The 18,998-nt window shown below is 41.4% G+C and overlaps 1 protein-coding gene across 4 annotated transcripts in view; it reads right to left on the bottom strand.

The window, feature by feature from the left end:
- The window catches only part of cac (calcium voltage-gated channel subunit cacophony), a 1,845,957-nt gene that overhangs the window by 760,328 nt on the left and 1,066,631 nt on the right, over positions 1-18,998 (bottom strand). For all 4 annotated transcript variants that reach the window (XM_071696567.1, XM_071696568.1, XM_071696569.1 and 1 more), the window contains one exon: positions 5,295-5,438. In XM_071696567.1, the coding sequence (XP_071552668.1) occupies positions 5,295-5,438 (144 nt within the window). The remainder of the gene's footprint in view (positions 1-5,294; positions 5,439-18,998) is intronic.

Below are 18,998 nucleotides of genomic sequence, written 5' to 3' on the forward strand. Positions count from 1 at the left end.
TGGTCAGTCTTTCCTCACTCATTCTCTCCATGTGCCCAAACCATTTCAAAACACCCTCTTCTGCTCTCTCAACCACGCTCTTTTTATTTCCACACATCTCTCTTACCCTTACATTACTTACTCGATCAAACCACCTCACACCACACATTGTCCTCAAACATCTCATTTCCAGCACATCCATCCTCCTGCGCACAACTCTATCCATAGCCCACGCCTCGCAACCATACAACATTGTTGGAACCACTATTCCTTCAAACATACCCATTTTTGCTTTCCGAGATGACGTTCTCGACTTCCACACATTCTTTAAGGCTCCAAGGATTTTCGCCCCCTCCCCCACCCTATGATCCACTTCCGCTTCCATGGATCCATCCGCTGCCAGATCCACTCCCAGATATCTAAAACACTTTACTTCCTCCAGTTTTTCTCCATTCAAACTTACCTCCCAATTGACTTGACCCTCAACCCTACTGTACCTAATTACCTTGCTCTTATTCACATTTACTCTTAACTTCCTTCTTTCACACACTTTTCCAAACTCAGTCACCAGCTTCTGCAGTTTCTCACATGAATCAGCCACCAGTGCTGTATCATCAGCGAACAACAACTGACTCACTTCCCAAGCTCTCTCATCCACAACAGACTTCATACTTGCCCCTCTTTCCAAAACCCTTGCATTTACCTCCCTAACAACCCCATCCATAAACAAATTAAACAACCATGGAGACATCACACACCCCTGCCGCAAACCTACATTCACTGAGAACCAATCACTTTCCTCTCTTCCTACACGTACACATGCCTTACATCCTCGATAAAAACTTTTCACTGCTTCTAACAACTTGCCTCCCACACCATATATTCTTAATACCTTCCACAAAGCATCTCTATCAACTCTATCATATGCCTTCTCCAGATCCATAAATGCTACATACAAATCCATTTGCTTTTCTAAGTATTTCTCACATACATTCTTCAAAGCAAACACCTGATCCACACATCCTCTACCACTTCTGAAACCACACTGCTCTTCCCCAATCTGATGCTCTGTACATGCCTTCACCCTCTCAATCAATACCCTCACATATAATTTACCAGGAATACTCAACAAACTTATACCTCTGAAATTTGAGCACTCACTCTTATCCCCTTTGCCTTTGTACAATGGCACTATGCACGCATTCCGCCAATCCTCAGGCACCTCACCATGAGTCATACATACATCAAATAACCTTACCAACCAGTCAATAATACAGTCACCCCCTTTTTTAATAAATTCCACTGCAATACCATCCAAACCTGCTGCCTTGCCGGCTTTCATCTTCCACAAAGCTTTTACTACCTCTTCTCTGTTTACCAAATCATTTTCCCTAACCCTCTCACTTTGCACACCACCTCGACCAAAACACCCTATATCTGCCACTCTATCATCAAACACATTCAACAAACCTTCAAAATACTCACTCCATCTCCATCTCACATCACCACTACTTGTTATCACCTCCCCACTTGCGCCCTTCACTGAAGTTCCCATTTGCTCCCTTGTCTTACGCACTTTATATACCTCCTTCCAGAACATCTTTTTATTCTCCCTAAAATTTAATGATACTCTCTCACCCCAACTCTCATTTGCCCTCTTTTATACCTCTTGCACCTTTCTCTTGACCTCCTGTCTCTTTCTTTTATACATCTCCCACTCAATTGCATTTTTTCCCTGCAAAAATCATCCAAATGCCTCTCTCTTCTCTTTCACTAATAATCTTACTTCTTCATCTCACCACTCACTACCCTTTCTAATCAGCCCACCTCCCACTCTTCTCATGCCACAAGCATCTTTTGCGCAATCCATCACTGATTCCCTAAATACATCCCATTCCTCCCCCAATCCCCTTACTTCCATTGTTCTCACCTTTTTCCATTCTGTACTCAGTCTCTCTTGGTACTTCCTCACACAAGTCTCCTTCCCAAGCTCACTTAATCTCACCACCCTCTTCACCCCAACATTCACTCTTCTTTTCTGAAAACCCATACAAATCTTCACCTTAGCCTCCACAAGATAATGATCAGACATCCCTCCAGTTGCACCTCTCAGCACATTAACATCCAAAAGTCTCTCTTTCGCGTGCCTGTCAATTAACACTTAATCCAATAACGCTCTCTGGCCATCTCTCCTACTTACATACGTATACTTATGTATATCTCGTTTCTTAAACCAGGTATTCCCAATCACCAGTCCTTTTTCAGCACATAAATCTACAAGCTCTTCACCATTTCCATTTACAACACTGAACACCCCATGTATACCAATTATTCCCTCAACTGCCACATTACTCACCTTTGCATTCAAATCACCCATCACTATAACCCGGTCTCGTGCATCAAAACCACTAACACACTCATTCAGCTGCTCCCAAAACACTTGCCTCTCATGATCTTTCTTCTCATGCCCAGGTGCATATGCACCAATAATCACCCATCACTCTCCATCAACTTTCAGTTTTACCCATATTAATCGAGAATTTACTTTCTTACATTCTATCACATACTCCCACAATTCCTGTTTCAGGAGTACTAACAATATATATATATATATATATATATATATATATATATATATATATATATATATATATATATATATATATTACCCCTGGGGATGGAGGAGAAAGAATACTTTCTTTCCACGTATTCCCTGCGTGTCGTAGAAGCCACTAAAAGGGATGGGAGTGGGGGGGATGGAAATCCTCCCCTCTTGTTTTTTTTTTTTTTTTTAATTTTACAAAAGAAGGAACAGAGAATGGGGCCAGGTGAGGATATTCCCTCAAAGGCCATGTACTCTGTTCTTAACGCTACCTCGCTATCGCGGGAAATGGCGAGTAGTATGAAAGAAAGAAAAAATAAAGTAAACCCTCAATTCAACAGACTAATTGGAGGAAGGGGTGTCTGTTAATGCCGAAAGTCTATTAAATCAAATGTAACTTATTTCTGCTTCACATTTAAGTTCACATGCTTTCTTTTAACTTCTCTATCACTGTAGGGTTTAGTGTGTGGTACAAAAGTTGGGCGGGAGGCACCAAGCAGCATGGGAACACTTGCCATGCAGTTGGAGTCAGACTGAGATAGAAGTGATGCCACCCCTCTCCTGTGAAAGGATCCTTCCTTATAATAAAGCGAGGATGGATTACCTGCTTTCATTGCAACTCTTACAATCACTTAATGCCATTCTGAATTGTAAGGATTATAAAATTATTCAAAAAATAAAGTCACAATTCTTAAATAACAGAAACACTCTGTATACAACCTGACTGCATGACAGCTTGAGGCAGACAGACTGAAACAAAATGAGTCTACCCCACGCTACGAAAATCAAGTGCAATATGAAATGTGCATGGTGATGCATTTAAGATTTTTCAATTCTCTTTTAACTTTTTAAATTATAATTGATTTCTGTACCATATCATCATTTGTCTGTTAAATCTGAAACCCATTACATCGGGTCCATCAAATCAAGGGTTTACTGTATTTCTTATTTCTTTCATTCTTGTCTGCTGCTTCTCACGTCAGCAAAGTAGCACCAAAAATGGACAAAGAAAAGGCCTCATTCACTCACATCCATTCCTTAGCTGTCATGAGTAATGTACCAAAACCACACTCACCCTATTCACAACCATGCAACACAGACCTTTTCATGGTTTACCCAGGCTACTCCACATGCTGCTTTAGTCTATCTACAGTGTGTTGACACCTGTGTATAGCATCACTCTAATTCATTCTATCTATTGCACACTTATCCTCCTGCATATTGAGGTCTGACCATTCAAAATCTGTTCCCCTTCACCCTTATCTCACAAATTTAGTCTTTTCCTTCAAAGACTAAGTTGCATATGACTGTTCTAGCCTTTACATTCTTCAACATGCACATACAGAGATCAAATTTAAAGAAAATAATTGACCACATGAAATCTAAATGAAGAACAATGATTAGAATGAAGTATCATCAACAAAGATTTATTTTGAAAGGTGAGTTTTTGTCCTCTGCCATATTTTCTGCATATTTTATATATTGTTGTAAATTTCTTTTCAGTTTTTGAATGCATTCATTGTTTTTTTTTTTTTTTTTTTTTTTTTTTATACTTTGTCGCTGTCTCCCGCGTTTGCGAGGTAGCGCAAGGAAACAGACGAAAGAAATGGCCCAACCCCCCCCCATACACATGTACATACACACGTCCACACACGCAAATATACATACCTACACAGCTTTCCATGGTTTACCCCAGACGCTTCACATGCCTTGATTCAATCCACTGACAGCACGTCAAACCCTGTATACCACATCGCTCCAATTCACTCTATTCCTTGCCCTCCTTTCACCCTCCTGCATGTTCAGGCCCCGATCACACAAAATCTTTTTCACTCCATCTTTCCACCTCCAATTTGGTCTCCCTCTTCTCCTCGTTCCCTCCACCTCCGACACATATATCCTCTTGGTCAATCTTTCCTCACTCATTCTCTCCATGTGCCCAAACCATTTCAAAACACCCTCTTCTGCTCTCTCAACCACGCTCTTTTTATTTCCACACATCTCTCTTACCCTTACGTTACTTACTCGATCAAACCACCTCACACCACACATTGTCCTCAAACATCTCATTTCCAGCACATCCATCCTCCTGCGCACAAATCTATCATTCATTGTTTTATGCATAAATATTATATATGCAGATATAGTTTACTAACAAAACACAAAGTTCTCAATATAAAAGATAGCAAATAACAAGGACATAAAAGTATCTTGAAATACTATTCAAGGAAGTTTCTTCAACCTCCGGTTGTACTCGATAACTCTCCTATCTTGATAGCATCATCACCAAATACGGAGAGCAGGCATAACAATACATGATAATACCCAGGAGAACATAAAAGCTCTTTGTCCAGTGTTTCAAATCTGTAAGCCAAAACAAGTGTACTGATCCTTTCTTGTTGACTGTATGTATTCATCTACTGATACCAATTTCTTTATTTGAAATAATTCATTATCTGGGTATGAATGTAAATATATAAACATTGTTATTTCTAAAATTTCAGACATGTAAAATGATGTCTGCATTGATATCATTTTCATACAAAATGTTTCCACAAAGTAAGGAAGCTGCCCTCCCTAATTCAAGCATTTTCTAGGGAATGTAAAGAAAAATGGTGCTAAAATATATCTATTCTGAAAGCATATCTCTATTTCAGTAATCATGAAATAGGTATTTCATATCCTTCAAAAGGAAAATAAGGCTATGACTTACTGTGGCCATCCCTCGCCTGTCTGGACAGCAAAGAGGGTTAACATGGCAGCCATTACGTTGTCATAGTGGAAGTTCTGCTGCTTCCATTGTCTTGGTTTCACCTCTGGTGGTCGTTCATACCCATTGAAGACAAAGAATTCTCCCCTGATGGATATGAATTATTAGTAACCTCCTTACACTTAAACTCTCAAGAAGTAGGGTCTACTAATATCTATTTAGATTGCTAGTGAATGATCTGTTGTCTTTAACTCCATTCTCATTTACCTGAGGTGTGTGAATGAACCTATAAGAACTAGATAACCAAACCCTACAAACTAAGAAAGGGTAGGAATATCCAATTTCCAAGAAAGGATTCCCTAGTAACCTACCCTTCATAAACTTGCTAAATCTGTTTTCATGCAAAAGATAAAAAGGCTATCTTTGTCAACAAAAAATGATGATGGCAAAAAACACAATGGGAAAAGTGACACTAGGATAATCTATAAAAGTTTTGAAAATAAAGAATCCTTTGAACACATTCAATGAGCCTGAACAAGATATGTAATGAAAAAATTAAGGCACAGCCAAGAGGAAGTACAAGAAAGAAATTTCTTGAGCACAGCTTTAAAGGTTTGCTAATGAGGGATCTCCACAATTAAGAAACTAGGATCAAGAATTTCCATGAGAAGAGAGAATTATCAATAATCAAATTCTTAGATTGTGTTCAGGAAAATACCAAACATCTTGTCAGTAAATTGGTGTCCCAGGAGACATTATGCCAAAATTGCTTGATCTTATCTCTGCACACAAAGGATGGTACTAGGAAACATCATATACCCCTCTGGGTAAAGGATGATCATTATGTGCTCATATTTAATTACAATAAGTGGTTAGTGAAGAAATAAAAGGGTAAGAGAGGAAACCAAGCCTGTGAGGAGGCATATTTAGTAACATCAAGGTAAACAATTTCAACAAACTAGGAAACAAAATTGCACAATCAGAATACAGAAGAGTATATAAATGTATTTGTGACATCTATAATGAAGGAACTAGTACATAAGCACCATTACCATGAACTAAAAAGAGGTGAGAAAACAAACATGGTTTGACAAAACTGCTTTTTAAGAAGCATGCTAAATTTTTTTTTTTTTTGAATAATCAGAAAATGTACTCTAAACATGTCCAGCTTTCATATTGATGATTTTTTTTTTGTAAGAATGCAATAACTATTTCTGTGAATTTTCTAGCTTTAAGAATTTCCTTAAGCACATACTTAAATGCAAAAGTTAGTAATATGTCAGTTGAGAGTATAATCAGGGGGCATGGGGTATTCAGTAAGGTGAATGGAAATGTGTGGATCATGGGTTTGCTTTGAAAAATGCGCATAAGAAATACTTAGAAAACAGATGGATTTTATGTGACATTTATGGATCTGGAGAAGGCATATGATAGAATTAATAGAGATGCTTTGTATAATTCATGGAGAATACATGGTGTGGGAGTACAAGCAGTGAAAGTTTTATCAAGGGTGTAAGGAAATTATATGAATAGGAAGAGAGGAAAGTGAATGGTTCCCAGTAAAGGACGGTCTGCAGCAGGGGTGTGTGATGTCACCATGGTTATTCAATTTGTTTATGGATGGGGTGGTTAGGGAGGTAAATGCAACAGTTTTGGAGAGAGGAGTGAGTATGCAGTCCGTTCAGGATAAGAGGGCCCGGAAAGTGAGTCAGTTGTTGTTTCCCAATGATACAGCCCTGGTGGCTGATTCGAGTGAGAAACTCTAGAAGTCAGTGACTGAGTTTGGAAAAGAGTGTGAAGGTAGGAAGTTGACAGGAAATGTAAATGAGAGAAAGGTTATTAGGCTCAGCAGGGTTAAGTGACAAGTTAGTTGGAAGGTAAGTTTGAATGGAGAAAAACTGGAGGAAGAGAAGTGTTTTAGATATCTGGAAGTGGACCTGGAAATAAATGGAACCATGGAAGTGGAAGCGAGTCACAGGGTCAGGGACGGGTGGAAGGTTCTGGGAGAGGTGAAGAAATTGTGGAAAGAGAGAACGTTATCTCGATGAGCAAATATGGGTATGTCTGAAGAAATAGTAGTTCCAACAACATCATATGGTTGTGAGGCATGGGCTATAGATAGGGTTGTGCGGAGGAGGGTGGATGTGTTGGAAATGAAATGTTTGAGGACAATATGTGGTGATAGGTGGTTTGATCAAGTAGGTAATGAAAGTGTAAGAGAGATATAGAGTGTGGCTGAGAGAGTAGGAGAGAGTGTGTTGAAATGGTTTGGACATATAGAGAGAAGGAATGAGGAATGGTTGACAAAAAGGATATATGTGTCAGAGGTGAAGGGAACAAGGAGAAGCTGGAAACCATATTGGAAATGGAAGGATGGAGCAAAAAAAATTTTGAGCGATCAGGGCCTGAACATGCAGGAAGGTAAAAGGCATGAATAGAATAGAGTGAACTGGAAAGATGTGGTATACTGGGGTTGAAGTGCTGTCAATGGACTGAACCAGGACATGTGAAATGTCCAAGGGGAACCATGGTAAGGTCTGTGGAACATGGATATGGATAGGGAGCTGTGGTTTTGGTGCATTACAAATGAAAGCAATTGAGAATGAGTGTCAGCAGATGTGGCCTTTCTCCATCTGTTTCCTGGTGCTACCTCGCTGATGCGGGGGGGGTGATGATGCCGTTTCCTGTTGGGTGGGGTGGCACTGGGAATGGGCGAAGGAGAGCAAGTGCAGGAAGGCAAAAGGCATGCATAGAAAGAGTGAATTCGAAAGATGTGGTATACCGGGGTTGAAGTGCTGTCAATGGACTGAACCAAGGCATGTGAAATGTCTGGGGTAAACCATGGAAAGGTCTGCGAGGCCTAGATGTGTAAAGGAGCTGTGGTTTTGGTGCATTAAACATGACTAGAGACTGAGTGTGATCAAATGTGGCTATTTTTCTCTGTTTTCCTGGAGCTAACTTGCTGAAGCAAGGGCTAGCAATGCTATTTCTTGTGGGGCGGGGTAGTACCAGAAATGGATGAAGGCAAACAAGTATGAATGTGTACATAAGTATGTGTATGTATATGCATGTATATGTTGATATATATATATATATACATATGTGTGTATATGTGAATGTATGGGAATTTATGCATACATATGTCTACATGAGTGGATGGGCCATTCTTCATGTTTCCTGGTGCTACCTCGCTGATGCAGGAGATGGCGATGAAGTATAATAATAATAATAATAATAGTAATAGTAATAACATTAATGATAATAATAATAATAATAATAATAATAATAATAATAATAATAATAATAATAATAATAATAATTTTTTTTTTTTTTTTTTTTGTCGCTGTCTCCCGCGTTTGCGAGGTAGCGCAAGGAAAGAAATGGCCCAACCCACCCCCATACACATGCCTTGATTCAATCCACTGACAGCACGTCAACCCCGGTATACCACATCGCTCCAATTCACTCTATTCTTTGCCCTCCTTTCACCCTCCTGCATGTTCAGGCCCCGATCACACAAAATCTTTTTCACTCCATCTTTCCACCTCCAATTTGGTCTCCCACCTCTCCTCGTTCCCTCCACCTCCGACACATATATCCTCTTGGTCAATCTTTCCTCACTCATTCTCTCCATGTGACCAAACCATTTCAAAACACCCTCTTCTGCTCTCTCAACCACGCTCTTTTTATTTCCACACATCTCTCTTACCCTTACGTTACTTACTCGATCAAACCACCTCACACCACACATTGTCCTCAAATATCTCATTTCCAGCACATCCATCCTCCTGCGCACAACTCTATCCATAGTCCACGCCTCGCAACCATACAACATTGTTGGAACCACTATTCCTTCAAACATACCCATTTTTGCTTTCCGAGATAATGTTCTCGACTTCCACACATTCTTCAAGGCTCCCAGAATTTTCGCCCCCTCCCCCACCCTATGATCCACTTCCGCTTCCATGGTTCCATCCGCTGCCAGATCCACTCCCAGATATCTAAAACACTTCACTTCCTCCAGTTTTTCTCCATTCAAACTCACCTCCCAATAATAATAATAATAATAATAATAATAATAATAATAATAAATAATATTCGTTCATACACAGTCTCTGGCAGTCATGTGTAATGCAACGAAATCACAGCTTCCTATCCATATCCAGGCCCCACAGACCTTTCCAGGGTTTAACCTACACGTTTCACAAGCTGTGGTTCAGTTCACTGAAAGCACATTAACCCCGGTATACCACATCATTCCAATTCACTCTATTCCTTGCACACCTCTCACCCTCCTGCATGTTTAGACCTCAATTGCTCAAAATCTTTTTCACTCCATCGTTCCACCTCCAATTTGGTCTCACACTTCTCCTTGTTCCCTCAATCTCTGACACATATATCCTCTTTGTCAATCTTTCCTCACTCATTCTCTCCATATGTCCAAACCACTTCAATACAACCCATTCTGCTCTACCAACCACACTCTTTTTATTTCCACACATCTCTCTTATCTTTTCATTACTTAATCAAACCACCTCACACCACATATTTTCCTCAAACATTTCATTTCCAACAAATCTACCCTCCTCTGTACAACCTTATCTATAGCCCATGCCTCACAGCCACATACAATTCCTTCAAACAGACCCATTTTTGCTTTCCAAGAAAGTGTTCTCCTTCCATACAGTCTTTATCGCTCCTAGAACCTTCGCCCCCTACCCTACCCTGTGACTCACTTACTCACTTTCATGGCTCCATTTGCTGCTAAGTCCACTCCCAGATATCTAAAACATTTCACTTCCTCCAGCTTTTCTACATTCAAACTTACCTCCCAGTTGACTTGTCCCTCAACCCTACTGTACCTAATAACCTTACTCTTATTCACATTTACTCTCAGCTTTCTTCTTTCACACACTTTACCAAACTCAGTCACCAGCTTTTGCAGTTTCTCACACAAATCAGCCAACAACACTGTATCATCAGCAAACAACAACTGACTCACTTCCCAAGCTCTCTCATCCACAACAGACTGCATACTTGCCCCTCTTTCTAAAATTCTTGCATTCACCTCCCTAACAACCCCATCCATAAACAAATTAAACAACCATGGGGACATCACACACCCTTGCCACAAACCTACATTCACTGAGAACCAATAACTTTCCTCTCTTCCTACACGTACACATGCCTTACATCCTAAATAAAAACTTTTCACTGCTTCTAACAACTTGCCTCCCACACCATATATTCTTAACACCTTCCAAAGAGAATCTCTATCAACTCTTTCATATGCCTTCTACAGATCCATAAGTGCTACATACGAATCCATTTGCTTTTCTAAGTATTTCTCACATACATTCCTCAAAGCAAACACCCTCCCTTCCTTGTATGTTAACTTTCTAAAAGGGGAAACAGAAGAAGGAGTCACGCGGGGAGTGCTCATCCTCCTGGAAGGCTCGGATTGGGGTGTCTAAATGTGTGTGGATGTAACCAAGATGAGAAAAAAGGAGAGATAGGTAGTATGTTTGAGGAAAGGAACCTGAATGTTTTGGCTCAGAGTGAAACGAAGTTCAAAGGTAAAGGGAAAGAGTGGTTTGGGAATGTCTTGGGATTAAAGTCAGGGGTTACTGAGAGGACAAGAGCAAGGGAAGGAGTAGCACTACTCCTGAAACAGGAGTTGTGGGAGTATGTGATAGAGTGTAAGAAAGTAAAATCTAGATTGATATGGGTAAAACTGAAAGTGGATGGAGAGAGATGGGTGATTATTGGTGCATATGCACCTGGGCATGAGAAGAAAGATCATGAGAGGCAAGTGTTTTGGGAGCAGCTGAGTGAGTGTGTTAGTAGTTTTGATGCACGAGACTGGGTTATAGTGATGGGTGATTTGAATACAAAGGTGAGTAATGTGGCAGTTGAGGGAATAATTGGTGTGCATGGGGTGTTCAGTGTTGTAAATGGAAATGGTGAAGAGCTTGTAGATTTATGGGCTGAAAAAGGACTGGTGATTGGGAATACCTGGTTTAAAAAGAGAGATATACATAAGTATACGTATATAAGTAGGAGAGATGGCCAAAGAGCGTTATTGGATTATATGTTAATTGATAGGCGTGCGAAAGAGAGACTTTTGGATGTTAATGTGCTGAAAGGTGCAACTGGAGGGATGTCTGATCATTATCTTGTGGAGGCGAAGGTGAAGATTTGTATGGGTTTTCAGAAAAAAAGAGAGAATGTTGGGGTAAAAAGCGTGGTGAGAGTAAGTGAGCTTGGGAAGGAGACTTGTGTGAGGAAGTACCAAGAGAGACTGAGTAGAGAAATGGAAAAGGTGAGAACAAAGGGCGTAAGGGGAGTGGGGGAGGAATGGGATGTATTTAGGGAAGCAGTGATGGCTTGCGCAAAAGATGCTTGTGGCATGAGAAGTGGGGGAGGTGGGCAGATTAGAAAGGGTAGTGAGTGGTGAGATGAAGAAGTAAGATTATTAGTGAAAAAGACAGAGGCATTTGGATAATTTTTGCAGGGAAATAATGCAAATGAGTGGGAGATGTATAAAAGAAAGAGACAGGAGGTCAAGAGAAAGGTGCAAGAGGTGAAAAAGAGGGCAAATAAGAGTTGGGGTTAGAGAGTATCACTAAATTTTAGGAAGAATAAAAAGATGCTTTGGAAAGCGGTAATTAAAGTGCGTAAGACATGGAATCAATGGGAATTTCAGTCAAGGGGGCTAATGGGGAAGTGATAACAAGTAGTGGTAATGTGAGGAGATGGAGTGAGTATTTTGAAGGTTTGTTCAATGTGTTTGATGATAGAGTGGCAGATATAGGGTGTTTTGGTCGAGGTGGTGTGCAAAGTGAGAGGGTTAGGGAAAATGATTTGGTAAACAGGGAAGAGGTGGGAAAAGCTTTGCAGAAGATGAAAGCCAGCAAGGTAGTGGGTCTGGATGGTATTGCAGTGGAATTTATCAAAAAACAGGGTGACTGTATTGCTGACTGGTTGGTAAGGTTACCTAATGTATGTATGACTCATGGTGAGGTGCCTGAGGATTGGCATAATGCTTGCATAGTGCCACTGTACAAAGGCAAAGGTGATATAAGTGAGTGCTCAAATTACAGAGGTATAAGTTTGTTGAGTATTCCTGGTAAATTATATGGGAGGGTATTGATTGAGAGGGTGAAGGCATGTACAGAGCATCAGATTGGGGAATAGCAGTGTGGTTTCAGAAGTGGTAGAGGATGTGTGGATCAGGTGTTTGCTTTGAAGAATGTATGTGAGAAATACTTGGAAAAGCAAATGGATTTGTATGTAGCATTTATGGATCTGGAGAAGGCATATGATAGAGTTGATAGAGATGCTCTGTGGAAGGTATTACGAATATATGGTGTGGGAGGCAAGTTGTTAGAAGCAGTGAAAAATTTTAATGGAGGATGTAAGGCATGTGTACGTGTAGGAAGAGAGGGAAGTGATTGGTTCTCAGTGAATGTAGGTTTGCGGCAGGGGTGTGTGATGTCTCCATGGTTGTTTAATTTGTTTATGGATGGGGTTGTTAGGGAGGTAAATGCAAGAGTTTTGGAAAGAGGGGCAAGTATGCAGTCTGTTGTGGATGAGAGAGCTTGGGAAGTGAGTCAGTTGTTGGTTGCTGATGATACATCGCTGGTGGCTGATTCATGTGAGAAACTGCAGAAGCTGGTGACTGAGTTTGGTAAAGTGTGTGAAAGAAGAAAGTTAAGAGTAAATGTGAATAAGAGCAAGGTTATTAGGTACAGTAGGGTTGAGGGTCAAGTCAACTGGGAGTTAAGTTTGAATGGAGAAAAACTGGAGGAAGGAAAGTGTTTTAGATATCTGGGAGTGGATCTGGCAGCAGATGGAACCATGGAAGGAGAAGTGAATCATAGGGTGGGGGAGAGGGCGAAAATTCTGGGAGCCTTGAAGAATGTTTGGAAGTCAAGAACATTATCTCGGAAAGCAAAAGTGGGTATGTTTGAAGGAATAGTGGTTCCAACAATGTTGTATGGTTGCGAGGCGTGGGCTATGGATAGAGTTGTGCGCAGGAGGATGGATGTGCTGGAAATGAGATGTCTGAGGACAATGTGTGGTGTGAGGTGGTTTGATCGAGTAAGTAATGTAAGGGTAAGAGAGATGTGTGGAAATAAAAAGAGCGTGGTTGAGAGAGCAGAAGAGGGTGTTTTGAAATGGTTTGGGCACATGGAGAGAATGAGTGAGGAAAGGTTGACTAAGAGGATATATGTGTCGGAGGTGGAGGGAACGAGGAGAAGAGGGAGACCAAATTGGAGGTGGAAAGATGGAGTGAAAAAGATTTTGTGTGATCGGGGCCTGAACATGCAGGAGGGTGAAAGGAGGGCAAGGAATAGAGTGAATTGGAGCGATGTGGTATACCGGGGTCGACGTGCTGTCAATGGATTGAACCAGGGTATGTGAAGCGTCTGGGGTAAACCATGGAAAGTTTTGTGGGGCCTGGATGTGGAAAGGGAGCTGTGGTTTCAGTGCATTATTACATGGCAGGTAGAGACTGAGTGTGAACAAATGGGGCCTTTGTTGTCTTTTCCTAACACTACCTCGCGTACGAGGGGGGAGGGGGTTATTATTTCATGTGTGGTGAGGTGGCGATGGGAATAAATAAAGGCAGAAAGTATGAATTATGTACATGTGTATATATGTATATGTCTGTGTGTGTATATATATGTGTACATTGAGATGTATAGGTATGTATATTTGTGTGTGTGGACGTGTATGTACATACATGTGTATGTGGGTGGGTTGGGCCATTCTTTCGCCTGTTTCCTTGCGCTACCTCGTTAACGCAGGAGACAGCGACAAAGCAAAATAAATAAATAAATATATATATTTCTTTTCTTTCATAATATTCGCCATTTCCCGCCTCAGCGAGGCAGCGTTAAGAACAGAGGACTGGGCCTCTGAGGAAACATCCTCACCTGGCCCCCTTCTCTGTTCCTTCCTTTGGAAAATTAAAAAAAAAAATGCGAGGGGAAGATTTCCAGCACCCCGCTCCCTTCCCTTTTAGTCGCATTCTACAACACGCAGGGACGACGTGGGAAGTATTCTTTCTCCCCTATCCCCAGGGATAATATATATATATATATATATATATATATATATATATATATATATATATATATATATATTAAGAATATATGGTGTGGGAGGCAAGTTGTTGGAAGCAGTGAAAAGTTTTTATCGAGGATGTAAGGCATGTGTACGTGTAGGAAGAGAGGGAAGTGATTGGTTCTCAGTGAATGTAGGTTTGCGGCAGGGGTGTGTGATGTCTCCATGGTTGTTTAATTTGTTTATGGATGGGGTTGTTAGGGAGGTAAATGCAAGAGTTTTGGAAAGAGGGGCAAGTATGAAGTCTGTTGGGGATGAGAGAGCTTGGGAAGTGAGTCAGTTGTTGTTCGCTGATGATACAGCGCTGGTGGCTGATTCATGTGAGAAACTGCAGAAGCTGGTGACTGAGTTTGGTAAAGTGTGTGGAAGAAGAAAGTTAAGAGTAAATGTGAATAAGAGCAAGGTTATTAGGTACAGTAGGGTTGAGGGTCAAGTCAATTGGGGGGTGAGTTTGAATGGAGAAAAACTGGAGGAAGTGAAGTGTTTTAGATATCTGGGAGTGGATCTGGCAGCGGATGGAACCATGGAAGCGGAAGTGGACCATAGGGTGGGGGAGGGGGCGAAAATTCTGGGAGCCTTGAAGAATGTGTGGAAGTCGAGAACATTATCTCGGAAAGCAAAAGTGGGTATGTTTGAAGGAATAGTGGTTCCAACAATGTTGTATGGTTGCGAGGCGTGGGCTATGGATAGAGTTGTGCGCAGGAGGATGGATGTGCTGGAAATGAGATGTCTGAGGACAATGTGTGGTGTGAGGTGGTTTGATCGAGTAAGTAATGTAAGGGTAAGAGAGATGTGTGGAAATAAAAAGAGCGTGGTTGAGAGAGCAGAAGAGGGTGTTTTGAAATGGTTTGGGCACATGGAGAGAATGAGTGAGGAAAGGTTGACTAAGAGGATATATGTGTCGGAGGTGGAGGGAACGAGGAGAAGAGGGAGACCAAATTGGAGGTGGAAAGATGGAGTGAAAAAGATTTTGTGTGATCGGGGCCTGAACATGCAGGAGGGTGAAAGGAGGGCAAGGAATAGAGTGAATTGGAGCGATGTGGTATACCGGGGTTGACGTGCTGTCAATGGATTGAATCAAGACATGTGAAGCGTCTGGGGTAAACCATGGAAAGCTGTGTAGGTATGTATATTTGCGTGTGTGAACGTATGTATATACATGTGTATGGGGGGGTTGGGCCATTTCTTTTCGTCTGTTTCCTTGCGCTACCTCGCAAACGCGGGAGACAGCGACAAAGTATATAAAAAAAAAAAAAAAAAAAAATATATTTATATATATATGGTAAATTATATGGGAGGGTATTGATTGAGAGGGTGAAGGCATGTACAGAGCATCAGATTGGGGAAGAGCAGTGTGGTTTCAGGAGTGGTAGAGGATGTGTGGATCAGGTGTTTGCTTTGAAGAATGTATGTGAGATATACTTAGAAAAGCAAATGGATTTGTATGTAGTATTTATGGATCTGGAGAAGGCATATGATAGAGTTGATAGAGATGCTCTGTGGAAGGTATTAAGAATATATGGTGTGGGAGGAAAGTTGTTAGAAGCAGTGAAAAGTTTTCATCGAGGATGTAAGGCATGTGTACGTGTAGGAAGAGAGGAAAGTGATTGGTTCTCAGTGAATGTAGGTTTGCGGCAGGGGTGTGTGATGTCTCCATGGTTGTTTAATTTGTTTATGGATGGGGTTGTTAGGGAGGTAAATGCAAGAGTTTTGGAAAGAGGGGCAAGTATGAAGTCTGTTGGGGATGAGAGAGCTTGGGAAGTGAGTCAGTTGTTGTTCGCTGATGATACAGCGCTGGTGGCTGATTCATGTGAGAAACTGCAGAAGCTGGTGACTGAGTTTGGTAAAGTGTGTGAAAGAAGAAAGTTAAGAGTAAATGTGAACAAGAGCAAGATTATTAGGTACAGTAGGGTTGAGGGTCAAGTCAATTGGGAGGTAAGTTTGAATGGAGAAAACTGGAGGAAGTAAAGTGTCTTAGATATCTGGGAGTGGATCTGGCAGCGGATGGAACCATGGAAGCGGAAGTGGATCATAGGGTGGGGGAGGGGGCGAAAATTCTGGGAGCCTTGAAGAATGTGTGGAAGTCGAGAACATTATCTCGGAAAGCAAAAATGGGTATGTTTGAAGGAACAGTGGTTCCAACAATGTTGTATGGTTGCGAGGCGTGGACTATGGATAGAGTTGTGCGAAGGAGGATGGATGTGCTGGAAATGAGATGTTTGAGGACAATGTGTGGTGTGAGGTGGTTTGATCGAGTAAGTAACGTAAGGGTAAGAGAGATGTGTGGAAATAAAAAGAGCGTGGTTGAGAGAGCAGAAGAGGGTGTTTTGAAATGGTTTGGTCACATGGAGAGAATGAGTGAGGAAAGATTGACCAAGAGGATATATGTGTCGGAGGTGGAGGGAACGAGGAGAAGAGGGAGACCAAATTGGAGGTGGAAGGATGGAGTGAAAAAGATTTTGTGTGATCAGGGCCTGAACATGCAGGAGGGTGAAAGGAGGGCAAAGAATAGAGTGAATTGGAGCGATGTGGTATACCGGGGTTGATGTGCTGTCAGTGGATTGAATCAAGGCATGTGTATGGGGGTGGGTTGGGCCATTTCTTTAGTCTGTTTCCTTGCACTACCTCGCAAACGCGGGAGACAGCGTCAAAGCAAAAAAAAAAAAAAAAAAAAAAAAATATATATATATATATATATATATATATATACATATATATATATATATATATATATATATACATATATATATATATATATATATATATATATCTTTCATACTATTCGCCATTTCCCGCGTTAGCAAGGTAGCGTTAAGAACAGAGGACTGGGCCTCCGAGGGAATATCCTCACCTGGCCTCGTTCTCTGTTCCTTCTTTTGGAAAATCAAAAAAAAACGAGAGGGGAGGATTTCCAGCCCCCGCTCCCTCCCCTTTTAGTCGCCTTCTACGACACGCAGGGAATACGTGGGAAGTATTCTTTCTCCCCTATCCCCAGGGATATATATATATATATATATATATATATATATATATATATATTATTATTATTATTTTCATTTTGCTTTGTCGCTTTCTCCCGCATTTGCGAGGTAGCGCAAGGAAACAGACGAAAGAAATGGCCCAACCCACCCCCATACACATGTGTATACATACACGTCCACACACGCAAATATACATACCTATACATCTCAATGTACACATATATATACACACACAGACACATACATATATACCCATGCACACAATTTCCACTGTCTGCCTTTATTCATTCCCATCCCCACCTCACCACACATGGAATACCATCCCTCTCCCCCCTCATGTGTGCGAGGCAGCGATAGGAAAAGACAACAAAGGCCCCATTCGTTCACACTCAGTCTCTAGCTGTCATGCAATAATGCCCGAAACCACAGCTCCCTTTCCACATCCAGGCCCCACACAACTTTCCATGGTTTACCCCAGATGCTTCACATGCCCTGATTCAATCCACTGACAGCACGTCAACCCCGGTATACCACATCGATCCAATTCACTCTATTCCTTGCCCGCCTTTCACTCTCCTGCATGTTCAGATCCCGATCACTGAAAATCTTTTTCACTCCATCTTTCCACCTCCAATTTGGTCTCCCACTTCTCCTCGTTCCCTCCACCTCCGACACATATATCCTCTTGGTCAATCTTTCCTCACTCATTCTCTCCATGTGCCCAAACCATTTCAAAACACCCTCTTCTGCTCTCTCAACCACGCTCTTTTTATTTCCAAACATCTCTCTTACCCTTACATTACTTACTCGATCAAATCACCTCACACCACATATCATCCTCAAACATCTCATTTCCAGCACATCCACCCTCCACTGCACAACTCTATCTATAGCCAACGCCTCGCAACCATATAACATTGTTGGAACCATTATTCCTTCAAACATACCCATTTTTGCTTTCAGAGATAATGTTCTCAACGTCCACATATTCTTCAACGCTCCCAGAACTTTCACCCCCTCCCCCACCCCATGATTCATTTCCGCTTCCATGGTTCCATCTGCTGCCAGATCCACTCCCAGATATCTAAAACACTTCACTTCCTCCAGCTTTTCTCCATTCAACCTTACCTCCCAATTGACTTGTCCCTCAACCCTACTGTACCTAATAACCTTGCTCTTATTCACATTTACTCTCAGCTTTCTTCTTTCACACACTTTACCAAACTCAGTCACCAGCTTCTGCAGTTTCTCACATGAATCACCACCAGCGCTGTATCATCAGCGAACAACAACTGACTCACTTCCCAGGCTCTCTCATCCACAACAGACTGCATACTTGCTCCTCTTTCCAAAATTCTTGCATTCACCTACCTAACAACCCCATCCATAAAAAAATTAAACAACCATGGAGACATCACACACCCCTGCCGCAAACCTACATTCACTGAGAACCAATCACTATCCTCTCTTCCTACACATTCACATGCCTTGCATCCTCGATGAAAACTTTTCACTGCTTCTAACAACTTGCCTCCCACACCATATATTCTTAATACCTTCCACAGAGCATCTCTATCAACTCTATCGTATGCCT

This window comes from Panulirus ornatus, chromosome 59, assembly GCF_036320965.1.
Source record: "Panulirus ornatus isolate Po-2019 chromosome 59, ASM3632096v1, whole genome shotgun sequence".
Taxonomy (NCBI): Eukaryota; Metazoa; Arthropoda; class Malacostraca; order Decapoda; family Palinuridae; genus Panulirus; species Panulirus ornatus.